This window comes from Trematomus bernacchii, unplaced genomic scaffold (assembly GCF_902827165.1).
Source record: "Trematomus bernacchii unplaced genomic scaffold, fTreBer1.1, whole genome shotgun sequence".
NCBI lineage: Eukaryota > Metazoa > Chordata > Actinopteri > Perciformes > Nototheniidae > Trematomus > Trematomus bernacchii.
Genome location: NW_022987662.1, coordinates 1,276,189 through 1,293,639, shown reverse-complemented (window position 1 = coordinate 1,293,639; position 17,451 = coordinate 1,276,189). Strand labels below are relative to the sequence as shown.

The 17,451-nt window shown below is 38.5% G+C and overlaps 1 protein-coding gene across 5 annotated transcripts in view; it reads left to right on the top strand.

Moving 5' to 3' along the window:
* The window catches only part of LOC117486998 (DNA (cytosine-5)-methyltransferase 3A-like), a 52,494-nt gene that overhangs the window by 15,901 nt on the left and 19,142 nt on the right, over positions 1-17,451 (top strand). For 3 of the 5 annotated variants that reach the window (XM_034135624.1, XM_034135623.1, XM_034135622.1), the window contains exons 4-7: positions 3,679-3,802; positions 4,118-4,170; positions 4,300-4,416; positions 15,667-15,870. In XM_034135624.1, coding sequence (XP_033991515.1) covers positions 3,679-3,802; positions 4,118-4,170; positions 4,300-4,416; positions 15,667-15,870 — 498 coding nt within the window. Of the gene's footprint in view, positions 1-1,303; positions 1,457-3,678; positions 3,803-4,117; positions 4,171-4,299; positions 4,417-15,666; positions 15,871-17,451 lie in introns of those variants that run through there. The other 2 variants (XM_034135625.1, XM_034135626.1) reach the window with 2 other exon arrangements.

The following is a 17,451-nucleotide window of genomic DNA, read 5'->3' as shown; positions in this document are numbered from 1 at the left end:
AAAAAATTAAACCTAAAGGGCTCACGAATTATACTTTGTAAAGTTTATGTGTGGGAAACCCTGCTATCTTACCAGTTCTTATGCAACTCTCAAATCTCTCTCTCTCTCTCTCTCTCTCTCTCTCTCTCTCTCTCTCTCTCTCTCTCTCTCTCTCTCTCTCTCTCTCTCTCTCTCTCTCTTTCTTAATTAAAGAGCAACACAAACAACTCATCTCGAAAACAATTCCACCAAGCATGAACATTATGATGTTTGTATAGTAGACATGGCATTAGTTTGTGTACCTGATTAATTCTACTCTTACTCTATGCAAGGAAATGGTCAAAGTAATCATTAGAGATTTCAAATTTTGGGTACATTTTAAGGTTTCTTATGATTTTTCTCTTTTTGTGAAGTTGCTGCTGGCTTTATCTTAAAAATAACTTAATTATTAGATAGCTTGAAAATGTAGTTAATCTAGAAACAAGGGATAGCTACTTTGGCCACATGACCTAGAAAGAACTAGAGTTGACTAGCAAAAACAAATAAAAGAAAGAAAATCATTTTATTTCTGTCCGACTTAATGCAAATCAGAGCAAAGCTTAAACACGTTAAGTTTAGACGTCATGTAACATCCAAAACATAATGTGGAAAAAAATTAATGTCTACCGTGACTTTAACTACTATATCAAAAACATGTGTGTATCCTCCACCTGTCAGACAGATATTGAAAACAGCTACAAAACATTTTGGCCTTGCATGCATTATAATTTGCTGTTTGAGGTTAGTGTGATTATTTTGCCTATTTCTAGTGCACTATTGTTTTATTGTTCGCCACATCCTGCTCCCTCTTCTGCCTCCCCTTGAGTATCATCAAAGTTTCATCCAACCAAAAAAACTGCCCACGGTTGGATAGCTTTATTTTGAACACATATCAGGTTAGTGAGTAGAGTCTGGTACTTTCCACTGTCTGTCATTTAAGATCAAGGGTAGATGCTGAGAAAAGAGGAGGTGCTTTTAAGGGTGAAAGACAACAAGAAGACGGTGTAAATGCAGGAGGCAATGTGTGTGCTAATAGACTACTTGTATGTGTCTTAATCTTTCAATTCTGTCCATTCAACTAAAGCTGCATTAAGCAATACCTTCTATAGTGAGACTGAATCGAATGACTTTCTGTATCGTGCAGTCTGCAGCGTGCAGACTCATCAAAGTAATACTTTTAGTTCACGGGCCTAAGTGAAACCTGACAAATGCATGAACTCTCACTACAGGAAGTGAACAATTGACTCACACAAAAGCCAGTTGTACACTTCCTGTTCAGCGTAAAATGGCGGAAAGGTGAAGTGGCTGAAGAAACGTCGCGCATTTAGAAAATCCAATGACATCGAGATATTTCTCTCAGGAGCTGAATTGAATTTACATTCAACATGTGGCCAAAAAGATGACTGCGAGTCCAGATTCCTCTGTTTCTGCTGAATGTGTAAGTAGTCAGTTGTTTGCTTAAAAGTTAGCTAAGAGTCAGAGTCTTTATGCCTCGTACTGTAATGGTAATTCATTGCTTAATGCAGCTTTAAGTTCATTTAGAGGTTTAACCAATTCATATTAAGACCGTGTGTTCTCAAAGATATTCAAACTGGTGCACTCATTTTTAATTAATGATAAATAAACATTCATCTTGGTAAATCCATACCATTATTTTTGTTTTGTGTGCACAGTTTTTAAACCATGTGAGCTAATTTATTATTTATGTGTCGATAATGTATATATTTTCAAAGCTACTGGTTGTTTTTTTACATAGCAAGTTTACACTGATTTCAACAACTTGGCTTGAATTGTTGACTTTAGTTGCTTACTGCTTTTATTAATTTTGTTCGAATGTTTTGTGTATTTTATGTTTCCTGCAATTATTAAGATTTATGGATGAAATGCTATAAACAGAAATGTCTTTTTTATCTTTCCAATCAAGTCACATCACTTTTCTTTTTTCAAACTTTTGTCCCAACATTACATGACATGTTACATGTTAGACGCTTTTATCCAAAGCGACTTACATACTCAATACTGGAGACAATCCCCACAGGAGCAATTTGGGGTGAAGTGTCTTGCCCAGGGACACAACGACATGCTGACTGCAGTGGGGTTTGAACCTGTGCTCCCCTGATCCAAACACCAACGCACTACCCACTGCGCCACACGCCTCCCAACATCTTTTCACACATGCAGCTTCTCTGCTATTTATTAGAACATGTATACATTTTTACACCGTTAAAACACACGTTAAGGAGACCTATAGTATCTACTGCAATCGCTGTAAAAAAGTGCAGTGTTAAAAACACACAGCTAAAGGTCTGCAGTGTCAACTATATGGTAAATGGACTGTACTTATATATATAGCGCTTTATCCAGTCTTTAAGACCCCTCAAAGCGCTTTTACACACTACATGTCATTCACCCATTCACACCCATTCATACAGAGCAGTGTACTTTACTCTAGGACCTAACATTCACACACCGTTGGCCATGCCATCGGGAGCAACTCAGGGTTTAGTATCTTGCCCAAGGATACATCGACATGTTGACTGCATGGGCTGGGATCGAACCCACAACCTTCTGGTTGAAAGACGACCGCACTCCCTCGCAGCCACAGTCGCCCCAATATGCAGACTTTAGACATTAAAACACAGCTGTATTTAAGAGGTTTACCCTGCTTTCATTATATTGGTTGATTCAGTAGCAAAACAAATGGCCTTATACATGCACATGGCTATTTGCAACTATTGAACAAAAGGGCAAACGTCAGTACAAAATATACAGTTGTATCCAGTGCTGTGTTTTGGGACTAAAAACATCCGCATATGTATCTAAATTGTGCGCCTGTTTAACAACACAGTGTTAAAAGCGTGTGTTGGTGTCGTTAAGTTTATCCCGAGGCTCTTTTCGTCACCTTTTGTGTTCTCTGCCTTTTTACAGGCCTTCTCACCTGCTCATTACAGCCTTTGTGGGCTTGTTAGCGCAGCTACCGTTAGCGCAGCCTTTGAGCTTGACTTTCACCCCGGCTCTGCGCTTTCTATTACATCAATAAAATCTGTCATCGACACACACACAGAAGAAAATCCTGCTGGCCTTTCAGAGCGGAAACACGATCAGAGTTTAGCATCATGAAAGCTAGTGAGCTAATGAATAAACCATTGAATTAGAGACAGGAGATTGTTAGAGTGCATAATTAAACAAACCGCGTCGCGTAATTACAACATTTCTGTTTGAAAAGTATGACATCTTAAAAGCTTTTTTTGATTTTCAAAGATGATTATTTCTAAGATTAATTAACTTTATATTTAATTTCAGGATAATTTAAGAGTTTCTCCCACATGAATCATTAGCCCTGATAACTACACTCCCCATCTCATCTCATAAGAGTGTGTGTTTGTGTGTGTGTTAATGGGAGCTGTTGGCGTTTATTATACTGATCCAACGCAGACACACTCTGCTGGGCGTACCTGCTCTGCATTGTACTAACAAGGGCAGACTATTAAGTATGCGCTTGTACTGCAGTAGCTCTTTGATTCGGTGTGTTTGCACAAGTTTTATGTGTGTGTAAGGCCTGTAAATGTGTGTGTGTACGGTTATTATTCCTTTGATGAGTCCAGACGAGGGCCAGCAGCAGTTTTCTCAGACCTAGACTGTGCTCCGTCTGTTTCCCAGGAGATGGCGACCTCTGACCCCTGTGCAAACGCACCCCCCACCCCGCCTGAGGACTCTGCGCCCTCCCCCTCGCCTCGCAAGAAGCGCGGGCGTCGGAAACTAGAGCAAACCGAGAAGAATAAGGGTATAGATTTTATACAAAGTCATATCATTCCTAAAATAATATGGCTTTGCCCGTTTATGCAGTAATCAAGATGTCCATTTTTTTTACACAACAGCTAAGGATATGAAAAGTTACAAACATGAAGTGTCTTCTTTATACGAAGTAATGTCTTCAAGAGGACTTTACGTGACATTTTAATTGTGTAAATAACTTCCAGATTGCAGTGTTTGAGGGCATTTTCGACTTTAAATATGGATGCCGGGGGAAAGTGATGAAAACCATGATCCTCATTAAACCTCTTGTTAAATCTGTACAAATGGGCCATTTCCTGTATAGTTCCTCCTCCTGCAGACGAGCCAGACGACAGAAACTGCGACTCCCCTGGAGAGGTAAGAAAACTACTCTGCTTACGAAAAATTATTATATTATAGTACAAGCTGAATTAAAAGAATGCATATAACAAGTGTTTTGTATGTGTGTGTGTGTGTGTGTGTGTGTGTGTGTGTGTGTGTGTGCAGGTTGAGGCTGGCAGGCTGCGGAGGAGGCCGGTCCCCAGAGTGACTTTCCAGGCTGGAGATCCGTACTACATCAGCAGGAGACGGAAAGAAGAATTGCTGAGCCGCTGGAAGATGGAGGTGGGAAAGAAACATGTCTCTGTCAATTAATACGACAGGAACAAGGAGGCTTTTTTTTTCTTCCAGGAAGCCAAATAAGAATGAAACGCCTCAAGTTAACACCTAAATCATAATAAACTGGGCTTGATTGAAAAGGATGATGGAGGCTACATGTTAATATCTTTGTTTACCTCACTGACTAGCTTTTCAGTTGGATCCATAGCTGCATATTGTTAAACATCCAAAATGCAGTATAGGTCAAATAACAGGGATTTACAACAGATGCTTAGTATTGGGTGATATCTTAAGAAATGTGTTAAAAAAACTTGATATATCTTGGTTTTTTTGTGTTAAATGTTCTATTTACTCCAATAAAAAGAAAGAGGGGATCATACAAATTAATTCCTGGAGATGTTTTGTACTATTTATACACTTATGTATACTATACTTATGTATATACTATTATGTAATACCATTAATTGATATTACACTACTGTGCTGCAACATGTTAACATGGAAATTGAATGTGTTTGAGTTCATATCTGTAGATGCAAGAAAGTGTGTGTATGAAGAAAAACGTGAAAGTGAAATGAGTGAGAGAGACAGGATGTGTGTGTGGTCATGAGAGAGAAAGTCATTCAGGTTGATTGACAGGCAGTGCTGGCTAGAACACATTGATATGAAGGAGTGTGTGAAGTAGGTTATGAGTGTGTGAGAGGAAGAGACACGGCAGTTTCCTCTTTGTCTTGTTTGAACTTGTCCTCTTTCAGTGTGTGTTGGATGGACATAAATATTATCATAATGAACAAAAATGTGTGTGTGTGTGTGTGTGTGTGTGTGTGTGTGTGTGTGTGTGTGTGTGTGTGTGTGTGTGTGTGTGTGTGTGTGTGTGTGTGTGTGTGTGTGTGTGTGTGTGTGTGTGTGTGTGTGTGTGTGTGTGTGTGTGTGTGTGTGTGTGTGTGTGTGTGTGTGTGTGTGTGTGTGTGTGTGTGTGTGTGTGTGTGTGTGTGTGTTGAATTCAGTGACAAAGGTTAACCAGCTCCAGGTTTGTGCCTGAGTGTGTGTGTTTGCTCCGTCAGTTGAATTGCAGCCAGCTGTTAACATCAGCATCCCATCTCTCCGCTGCCTGAAGCAAATCTGCTCACCTCTGTAAAGCCTTCTCCAATTTTGGGATTTAAAAAAAAAGATCTGGCATCTTTGCACTTCAGGTCTTAAGTTACAGCCAACAATATATACTGGGGAGTACTGAGGGTGCAGTGGGTATATTAGGGGGGTCTTTTATTTCTCCCTCACAAAGAAAAACACTGACTTAACCTAATTTCGCGCTGATTTAATTTAGCAAGTCACACGCTACACACTACACACACACGCTGCACACACACTCATCTGTGACCTTGTTTTCACCTCTAACCACACGGCGTAAAGTGCAGAACCGCAGTGTTAGTCTCTGAAAAAAATATCTGAATGTTTCTTACATTAGATCTGATCAATGACAAACCAAAGAATCACTAACAACGGACCTTTTAAAAAATATGATTACATTGAGTGTTTTTCACCAAAATACATCTTTTGTATCCTTGTTAAAGGGGCTCTATTAACTTATATGAGTTTTCCATTTCCTGTTATATAGGTTTTTGTGCATGTAAATGTCTGCAAAGGATAAAAATCCCCCCTTCCTGAAACGCCTCACCAGTGTTACATAGTGACATCACTATGTAACACTGACGATTCTATTGGCTAGCACTCCAACACATTGTACGTGACAGGCTTAGGGGCGGGACATCTCTAAGTGGTTGACCAATCACAACAGAGCTGACCAGCTAACCAATTAGAGCAGACTGGGCTCTGGTTTCAGACAGAGGGTGAAAAGAGGTGCTGCAGCACAGGCAGTATGAGACAAATAAAGAGCTTTTTGAACATTAAAGCATGGAGACATGTCATAGTAGAGACACTAAATACAAATATGAACCTGAACATTATCATTATTTCATTTTAAAGTATCACGGTTATCCTTCAACACCAATATACACTCAGTCATCTTTAGTTTCTTCTTCTTTCTGTTACTCTAAACTATCTCACGTGACAGTAGTGTGTACCTCTTTGTATGCACGCCTGTGTGTGTATGCGAGGTCTTGACCCTAACACATCCTATCGCCTTGTCAACTCTGAGGCTTACCTAACCTTTGACCTCAGTGCACGTACACACCCCTTTTACACACACATGTAAACATTAGCCTGGATTTGTGTGTGTGTCATCATCACCCTTAAACCCCCGAGGCTACCAGACATAACTCTACACCACTGCTCGATATATGTGTGTGTGTGTGTGAGTGTGTGTGTGTGTGAGTGTGTTGAAGCTCACCTAAACATCTGTTAGGTGAAGGAGCCAGTAAATCACACACTTCACTGCTGTGGCCAATCAGCAGAGAGGGAGAGGGTGAAGAAAGCTCGAGGGCGAGTTTAGCGGAGGAGACACACACACACACACACACACACACACACACACACACACACCCACACACACACACACACACACCCACACACACACACACACACAAAGAGGATGAGTAGGAGGATGTGAGAGAAAGAGAGACAGATGAAGAAAATGACGGAGAGAAAGAGAGCTAGGGAGGAAGGGCTGCAGAGCTACCATGTCCGGCATGTAAGTTTATTTTTCTATTTGATGTGAAGCAGAGAATGAAATGGAGTGTGTGAGGTGATGTTGTTTTTTAAAATAGGAAGTATTGCAATATGTTTCTACTATCAAGAATTTATTTTCATGGCAAGGTTGTTATATGTCTGGTGTTAAATTACGTTTTTTCTTGTTTTGTGGGGGCATCATGCCAAGTGCTTAAACAAATGGGAGATATCAGTTGTGAAACATCCGAAAAACTGGACTGAACCGAGGCAACATTTGCTTACTTTCTGTTTGTTTGTTTGGTGGAAGATTGTAGCTCAGATAAAAGAAGTGAAAAGTGTCTCCCACTTTTCCACTGGCACCAAAGACGTGCAATTTAAACCATCTAACACTGCTGTGACAAAATGCCATGCCCAAATATATCAGCTAATAACTCAGGACGTCTGAATGCTGAATTCACAATTGTTTTATTTCAAATTTCATTGGATGGAACAATGTACAGCAAACACAGTGTAGGGCAATAGTTTCCAAGCTTTTTGGCAAATCAAAACAAAACAACTTCCACTTGTGACCCCTCTTCATCAATGCATTCAGTATGTTTACCAGCTGTGACTGCTTCAACAGAAGACCACTTTTAAAGCCCCAAAATCAAAATTGTTCAGTTATTTACAAGAAAACAGTTGATAGAGGGAAGATTAATTCATCAATGCATGTATTTTCATAGTTCTAGCAGTCTGTGAAAGCTCAACACCAAACCACTTAATTATTAAGCTGCATTGTTTACATTAGGACAAGAAGCCATTTTTGTCTATTGGCTTTTTTGTTTGTGTGTGTTTCAATTAGCTTAATCACTAAAAAAGCGATCGATAGCGGTGTTAACAATTGTAAAACATCACCAAGCCCCTTATTTATTTTGCTGCAGGGTTAACATCCGAGTAAGTATCGATCTTAAGCTAGGTTTTTTTCTGTTACTTGTTTGTCGGTTCAAGAAAAAGGTTTCCAAATATGTTAATAAATGGAAACAACAATTATTACAGCCGTGTTATCAGGCTTGGTTTTGTCCTTAAAAAAGACACATACACACATTTTCACATCACATTATGTAATTGCCAGTTTGAAATACTCCCAATTGAGAGGCATAAAATGGCTTACTGTTTATGATTAGAAATGACACCAAATCATTACACAAAATTCAGGCTTAACATGTTCGTCTTGTTCTTAAAAAAAATCCTCAGAGGGATGTTGTTTGGTCCATTTAATTATAAAAGATCCCCAGAGAGCGTTATGGAAATCCACTGATTGTATTCCTTTAACGTGTCCCACGGCTACGATCGATGCTAATGAAAGAGCAGTGACTTGTTGTCTATTGAAAAAGAGAGAGAAGGTCTTAACTGTGCTCTTATTGTGCTGTGTGTGTGTGTGTGTGTGTGTGTGTGTGTGTGTGTGTGTGTGTGTGTGTGTGTGTGTGTGTGTGTGTGTGTGTGTGTGTGTGTGTTGTGTGTGTGTGTGTGTGTGTGTGTGTGTGTGTGTGTGTGTGTGTGTGTGTGGAGCAATGTCGGGTTCATCCCCAGGTCTGGGTCAGTCACGCTCGTAAAGAGGGGAGTGGTTTCAAGAAATGGCTCATTTGTGAGGTCGTGGGGTGAGGGGTCAGAGGTAAAGGGGGCGGCGGCGTTAAGAGTGAAAACACTGACCAGGGCGAGGAGTTCGACAAAGTTCAAAGTCGTAACTCACAACATTACAACCTCTCTCCGTCTCTTTGCCCCCTGCTGTGCTCATTTGTCCCTCACATGCCGCTGTTTTATTCCTGCAGGCTTTGATTTTCTGTTACAACACCAACATGTTCAATAAATCTCTTTTATTTTTACCATATTTTTTTATCTATTTCAACCAACAAAACCTCCTAATATATTTACATGTCTCATTCAATCTTATGCCTGCACAACATCTGCTTTTTAGTGCTGGTGTGGTACTAGTTGCCGTTAATACCCGCTGATTTTATTTGCGATACAGATATATATCTATTATAGCAATCGTAGCCTTTTTACAAATCGATTTGCAACTAACAGTACAGTACATTTGCATATAGAGTGATGTAATGATGATGTACTTTTGTAAGCCAACCTGGAAGTTAGCATTGCTCTGACTCCTTTAATCAAAAGGCAATGAGATTTTTCTAATTGATTTTGGATTATTGCAGAACAATAGCTCAGTTTTGTGATACTATCATTTAAAATGCTGGTTGGTTGGAGTGTCGTTAAGTCAGTACTAGAATACGTTACATTTTTCATGCTATGGACATGACAGAAGTTTTGTAGTTGGCAGTATCTGATAACGGTGGAGCATTGTTTCCCCGTAGTTTTTGGCGTTATGTCTATTTGATTTTGTCAGTCTTTATCAAAGACACTTGATTCAAGTTGGCAGCAAACCTTTGTGCGTGCTAATACTGTTGATCTTTGATGTTACACCTTATTACAGTAGGTCTGACTTTTTCCCTGTGTGCACTTTTGTTGATATGTGTGAACCACAATCTTTATTTATTGCAAATCAATTGTTGTTACATATTATACCTGAGACTTATTACCCACACCACAGCAGCCTGTATTTAGCCGCTAAATAGTATGAACAGGTAGCAAACATAGCATTCATAAAAAACATGTTATAGAATTGAGCCTTGGGAGAAGATGTTCTGTTCAACCCAGAAAACCTTCAGCATTGTGACACAAGAGTTGTAGCCTTGTGTGCGGAGCTGCAGAGTGAAAATCTTCCAATTAAAATGCTGTCAAGTGGCCTCGTAGGTAGGTTAGTAGGTTAAATCTCATTCGTTCTCCGGCTCAATTTACAGAGTACTCAGGGAATATCTCAGAAATCTTTTAGCAATTTCAAAAAGACTCAAAAACCTACAGTTCGTAATAGACACTTTTTCTGCATTTCAAATGGTGTTATTCACACTGTAAAATGCTCTATTTTTGGCAGTATAAATACAATCAGATATAAGTAATGGATGCTGCATGCTGTTCTGTTTTTTGGTTCCCCTCTTCGAAAGCATGAAGCTGACCCTCAGAGAGTTGCTTTCACAGAAACCTGAGCGTATAAATACAGATTTGTCTGTCATCGGTGAATCATCTGCAGCCCTGAACGCAGCAAAGCTTCCTGGTGTGTTTCAATCAGCTGATGTTGCCAGGCAACAAACACAGTTTCATCCTGTTGGCAGGACTCTGTGGCAGATATCTGCTTGCAACACGAGTCCAAGTCTTAATGACATGATCCGGTCCAGATGCTGTCAGAAATGATCCCATTTCCTTCACAACAAGAACAAAAGTGTGGGTGAGATAAAGTAAAGCTCAAATGATTTCTGCAGGAAACTACTTATGGTTGCAATAAGGAATAGTTACAGCAATATAGTAATCAATGCAATAACGTGATACAACTTAAAGGGGACCTATCATGCAAAATGCACTTTTTCATGTCTTTTATACATAAAGATGTGTCCCCGGTGTGTCAGGGAACTCACGCAGCGTCAGAAAATAAAGCCCTCTCTCTTTTCCTCCGTACCCAAATCTCTAAAAACGGGGCTACAACGGAGCTGATCCAGATTTGCGTCCGATATGACGTAATATCGGAAATGTAGGCTGGCTTTCCACCCACGGCCCTATCAGAAACGTTGCTATCAGAAACAATACCCGACTGTTTTGGACGTAATATGGTCAGTGTTTACATTAGCATCGCTAACACTCAGAGCTAACCTGTACTGAAGAGCATGTGTGTGAAGAAGCAGGAAATAAAAAGGAACTCACCTTGTGGTATAACCGGCAAGAGAGAAAGCCTTTGAGCTCCATACTGTTTCAGAAATAATCCTTGATAATCCATGATATGGCGTTTCATCACGGCAGTATTTAGTTTAGACAGTAGCTGCCGGGTCCCGCATGAGCTCAGCCCCCTCCTTTTTTAAACGCTTTATACCCCAAATCAGCACTTTTGAAACAGGAAGTGAAATAGAGGGATATGAAGCATGGCTAGAATGGGTGATCTGTTTGGTATTTTGAGCAAAACACTTCATAGACATGTTTCTTATATATTTTTATATATCTGAGACCTATGCTATTTCCTAAAAATAGCATGATAGGTGACCTTTAAAGTAGTCTAGCCATTCAAGAAAAAAAGCCCAACAAATATTCTTAAACTGAGATTTTCATACATGTTGTACAGTTGCGTAGATTGCACAGAAGATAATATACTGTTGAGTCGTTTCGATTGTGGCTCATAATAAGCGTGTTATTCTGTAACATCATCCATCAAATAGTTTTGCATTAAATATACAACATTTCCCTTTGTGCATAGGGTTGTAAATGGAAGTGGATTATTGGGATTTAAGCCTTTGCAGACCATTTACATGCACAAAAACCTATGCAACACAATACAGAGTAAAGGGAAAACTCAAAAGAGCATAATAGGTCCTACTATCTCAGCTTGTTCTGCTGTCACTACCATTACTTATATGACTGTTGTTGTTGCTCCTTCTCGTATATCATATTACTACTACAGCTATTTTAAAGCCACATATATTATTACAACCTCTAGCACATTTACTACAGCTATCATTACCTCCACTACTGCTTTAGCTGGCAGTTGAGAGATTTCTTTAGCCAACACACACAGAGAAGCTGGCAAAGAACAATGTGTCTGTGTGTGTGTGTCTATAATAGTTAAACTAAGAGTTATTTATTTACATTCACACCCGGATTTTCCGCATTCTACACATTCACGCGACCATATGCAGGTGAGACGAGAGCAGGGTTGAAAGTGAAATAGAGGGATATGAGGCATGGCTAGAATGGGTGATCTTTTTGGTATTTGGAGCAAAACACTTTCTAGACATGTTTTTTATATATTTGTATATATCTGAGACCTATGCTATTGCCTAAAAATAGCATGATAGGTCCACTTTAAATAAGCCCTACGAAGGCCTTGCATGTATTTTGATTTAAATCCATATTTGAAATGGTCAATACATTATTACCTGCATTGTGTCAGACAAGGCTGTGTACATATATATTTTAATATTCAGTATGCATTATGTCAAGTATACTTCATATTGTCATGTTTTAAATACACTGCATACTCACAACATGCTCATTGTGTGAAGTATTGAGTACATATACACTATTTAAGTTGTGGGAAAAAAGTCCTGACTTCTCATCAGGCATCCCAGATGTTTTAGAAACTAGTGACGACATGTGGAGTTTCCCTTACAGTGCACGTTGGTGTGTGTGTGTGTGTGTGTGTGTGTCAGTGTGTTTGAGTGTAAGGTCTGTCTACGATCCGTGTAACAGGCTGATTAGGGTTTTATGAGGTTAGAGGTCAACAGGAGCGGGAGGAAGAGTGAACTTGTGACCTCGGTGTCAAACAGAGGAGAAACTGTCCTGACCCGACACTCTCACGTTTACTGTCTCACTTCCACTTGAATTTATGTCGTCATCCCTCCTCCTCTTCTTCTTCCTTTCTGTGATGTTTGGGAATTGTTTCACACATTTATTAGATTATATTTGGGTTTTGTGGAGTGGAAACCAAGTTGTTTCCTGCAGTTAAAAGGAGAAGAAGGTCATGGAAATGCTGTGCAGGAGTCGTGGGATTTTTTTTTTAAACCTGGGCCACAGTGAGATTCTTGCTTTCTAAGGAATGAGGTTGTGATTATTTTTTTAAAGTTGTCTCATCTGAAACCGAGCGAACACAGCTGCTGTTTTCTTTCGTAATAGACTCTCCAGATATTGCTTGTCAATCAAACAAATAATAATAGTTAAGTGACTTTCAGCTTTGATTCCTGGTGGCTATACAGGGTGTCTGTGGGGTCTTAAAAAGTATTAAAAGTTGATAAATCAATTTAGCGAAAATTAAGGCTATTAAAAAGTATTAAACGGTATTTTCCAAGGTATTACATTTTGTAGCTTGTTTTCAATAAGTATATAAATTGTCCAAAGAGGTTGTATTCTACAGTCTGCCTGAATGTAATCATTGCGTAGGTGTGTAGTGTGATTCTGTGTAGTTTATTTATGGCATCCCGTTGGATGTGACGTCATCTGAACAGGACATCGCACGCTCACTGCTTGATAGCGCGCGAAGCTCCGTTTACGCCGGTTGTTAAACAACATCGTTATGGGGAAATGCAAGTTTGCGTCCAAATGGTTGGAAGATAAGGAGGAAGGACAATCAATACTGTATATAGTAAATGTGAGGTAAAGTGTGTCGCCAATGTAACCGGTTAAAACTCGAAGTGGCGATGAGGTCTTAAAATGTATGGAAAGGGTCTTAAAAAAGGTCTTAAAAGGTCTTGCATTTGACTTCAGGATTCCTGCATAAACCCTTATTGTTGTACTGAATGTATGCACAATTTAATAGCATGTGTACTTGAACTTTTATTCTACTTTATACTTGTACTTTGCTATATTTTATAGAGAAAATATAGAATTATCACTCCACTATAGTTCGATCACAGCTATAGGAATATTACACACAAAACATTTGATCAATAGCTCCACCTTAACCACAGCAAACAAGAAAATGCTTTATACACAGCGATGTCAGTAATATAATATAACACTCTTACAGGGGGTGATTATGTTGCCTTTACTTTTGATACTTTAAATAAATAGTCTGACAATTTGGGAAATACACTCAGTCAGTTTCTTACAGCTTCATATTCTGATATCTTCCCGCCATCTTCACTGTGAGGGAGTTGAGCAGGAAAATTGTGTGTGAATGCTTTATTATATTACATCTTGTTTATTTAATCCGTACAAAAACCGAAGTGTAAAAGCGAAAAGATTCATATTATAAGTTATTGAGCTTTAGAGGTTTTGATAGGCTGACTTTGTTAACTTTGGAAAGAGCCATGTTAGCTTTTTCCCAGTCCTTATGCTAAGATAAGCTAACCTGCTTCTGTTTGTAGCTTTGAGTGGCATACATTTTCTCATAATACTCTACAACAGAAAGACAATAAGTGTATTTTCCAAACTATTCCCCACAGTACATTCCGTTTTTTTTAATACCTTTGTACTTAATGCAGGACTTTTGCTTATAATGGAGTATTTTTATAGAGTAACTTTGCTTTTTCTTGAGTAAAATACTTCTCTCTCTTTGTACATAAAAGACAACATCAGCTTTGTAGCGTTATTGCAGTGTGGCACTATTGTTTCTGGCTTCTCTCTCTGTAAACATGCTCCACTTTGAATTCCCTCTGTATTTTATTCCTCAGTTTTATAATATAATCCCTCCCTCTCTCTTTTCTGCCTCTCCTGAACCCGTTGAACTGCCTCCCGCCGCACCCTTTCTCCCCACTCACTTCCTGTTTAGAGGAACACTTAAAGGATTGTTCCTGCAGCCGGGGGCAACGAGGCCTTGATGTAGAGCAGCCACCATCAGCTGGAAGCAGCCACATAAAACTACAATTATACAGGACCTCAAAAAACTGTGTCTGTGCATGCACACCAACATGAATAAAGCAAAAAGCTTATGAGAGATGAGAGACTTTAAGGAAGCACGCATGAGGAGACAATGCCTTTTGACACATTGAAGCTGGTATAATAGGTTTAACAAACAACAGTTGTGTGTTGCACTGTTGGAGGAGCCTGTGACCTAAGATTTTCATTGTCATAACTACACTGTAGCTATGTTCGTATGACCAATACAAGCCTTGAACCTTGAAGTGTTAAGTGTTGAAACTTTGCCTGTAACTCATCTTTAACACATGTATATTGGATGATAAATTGCCTCTTATATACAGGGTGTCTGCGGGGTCTTAAAAAGTATTAAAAGTTGATAAATCAATTTAGCGATAATTAAGGCTATTAAAAAGTATTAAACGGCATTTTCCAAGGTATTACATTGTTTTCAATAAGTATATAAATTGTCCAAAGAGGTTGTATTCTACAGTTTGCCTGAATGTAATCATTGCGTAGGTGTGTAGTGTGATTCTGTGTAGTTTATTTATGGCATCCCGTTGGATGTGACGTCATCTGAACAGGACATCGCACGCTCACTGCTTGATAGCGCGCGAAGGTCCGTTTACGCCGGTTGTTAAACAACATCGTTATGGGGAAATGCAAGTCTGCGTCCAAATGGTTGGAAGATAAGGAGGAAGGACAATCAATACTGTATAAAGTAAATGTGAGGTAAAGTGTGTCGCCAATGTAACCGGTTAAAACTCGAAGTGGCGATGAGGTCTTAAAATGTATGGAAAGGGTCTTAAAAAAGGTCTTAAAAGGTATTACATTTGACTTCAGGATTCCTGCATATACCCTGTATATAAAAACATACCTCAAGTTTATTTATTCAAATAGCACATTTCATTCAAACATGCATTCCCAAAGTGCTTCAAGATAAAACAATAAATAACATTATGCAAGACTAAAAGTTAATGGATTGATTTCCAAATCTTCACACATTTTAAGCTTATGTTAATATTTGTTATTAAATGTGGCCATAACAGATCCTTAATTTATATATATATATATTTTGTAATCTAAATGAGTGTATATGTGACCGGCCTAACATATGTATCTATTATATAAACTGAGATAAACATATCCACTTTGTAAAATTCAAAAATTAAATAAGATGTGTGTGATCTTCCGTTACAGGCGGAGCGTCGGGCGTACATAGAGGCAGAGATGAACATAATGGACGCCCAATCAGAAGCCATCTTTCAGAAAGAGGAGGGGCCATCAAGCCCGGCCCCGCCCCCTTCACAACAACACATCGCCCCTGCCTCGCCAACAGTTGCCGTGACGCCAGAGCCCGGCAACAGGGTGGAGCGGGCCACGCCTCGAGAGGTGGAGTACCAGGTGAGAGATTAATATTAATAAATATTCATACAGGACTTTTTAAACTAAATACTGTACGTCCCCAATTAGGACATGGAACATATTACAACAATATAAGATGCATATGAACATGTTACAATAATATTAAAATGCATAAGAGTTAGCCGGATACAAAATAAAAATGTCTAAACATTCGTGTCCCACAATATTTAATTTAATATAAAATGTATGAATTAGTGCCGCCAAGTTGTCATCATGTGCACACAAGAAGAAAAATAAACCGTTTCATAAAAATAACATTTTTTTTCACTGCTTTACTTTAATTGATAACAGCATAATTATACATCTGGAAATTGTATAGCACTTCTTTAAAACAATATTTACAAAGTGGTTTAAATACAATAAAACCCAGAGGCAGCAACAATACATAAGGTCATCAGAAGGAAAACATGTGCAACTTAACACACGATAAACAAAGATTAAAATAAGAGTGATTCACATAAAACCCTTTTCATAACATTGCTTTTAAGGTGTGTTCAAATCAACTGTGAAGACATTGAAAACTTTCAAGGCTAAGAAATGTTAGATTTAACACTTTGTATGAGATCGTGCTAAAGTGCTTAACCCATAAGGACCCTCGGTGACACACCCTGAACAGTCTGGTGGGTCATGGGCCAGGTCATGTGACTTTGTGTTCCCATGACAACATGTCCAAGATGTGCCAGACTAACACATGTGACCAAACTAGCTACTTTTCAAAAGCTTTTTTGTTTGTTGCTAAAGGTAAAATTCAAGCCATTTAAGAATTGAAATGCTTACATAACATGTCCTTTATTACATTTAACCTGTTGTGGAAACATTTCTTGATCCAATTGATATGAAACAAATGAGATAAATATCGCTGAGTCACATCGGGACTTTAACCCTAAACTTTCACAGTAAACCCGGAGTGACATATATGCACAATTAGAAATATGATTATGATCTGCTCAGTTCATTTAGCTGATTCAATTATATTTAGTTAATATATTCTTTATTCTTCAATTCAAAGAATGTTCAAACTCATTTAAACCAACAAATCATCCTCGTTAATGAAGTTATATATAAGAGTTACTTTACCATTAAAGCCCAATGTCACATATATGCCACATTTCAGATATTTAACACTAGTGGGGGTTCTTGTCAGAAATGTGTTCTAGGTGGTCTATTTAGTCTAAATTATGTTCCCCTTAATTTTCCCCAAAGTAGAAATGGGTCCGGGTTCTTATGGGTTAATATCCGCTTTGTGTTTGTTCTGAAACTTTTCAAATACTAAATAAATATTTTTTACAAGGTCGAAAATGACAAAATGTATTAAAAGCTAAACCTTTTAGTCTGGGTTCCTTTATAACATGTCAGGCTTTTATAATGAATTTTCCAAACAAGCTTTGAAATAAACATTTCCTTTATTTTATTAAACAGACTCTAACATTCAGTGTACATTTTAATACTAGTTGAACATAACATTTTTACATTTGTATGTGTTTTTATATGTTAGTTATTGTGCTTTTTATCATATTTTTAATTATTGTTTTATTATTTTACTCCCATTGTGTTATTTTG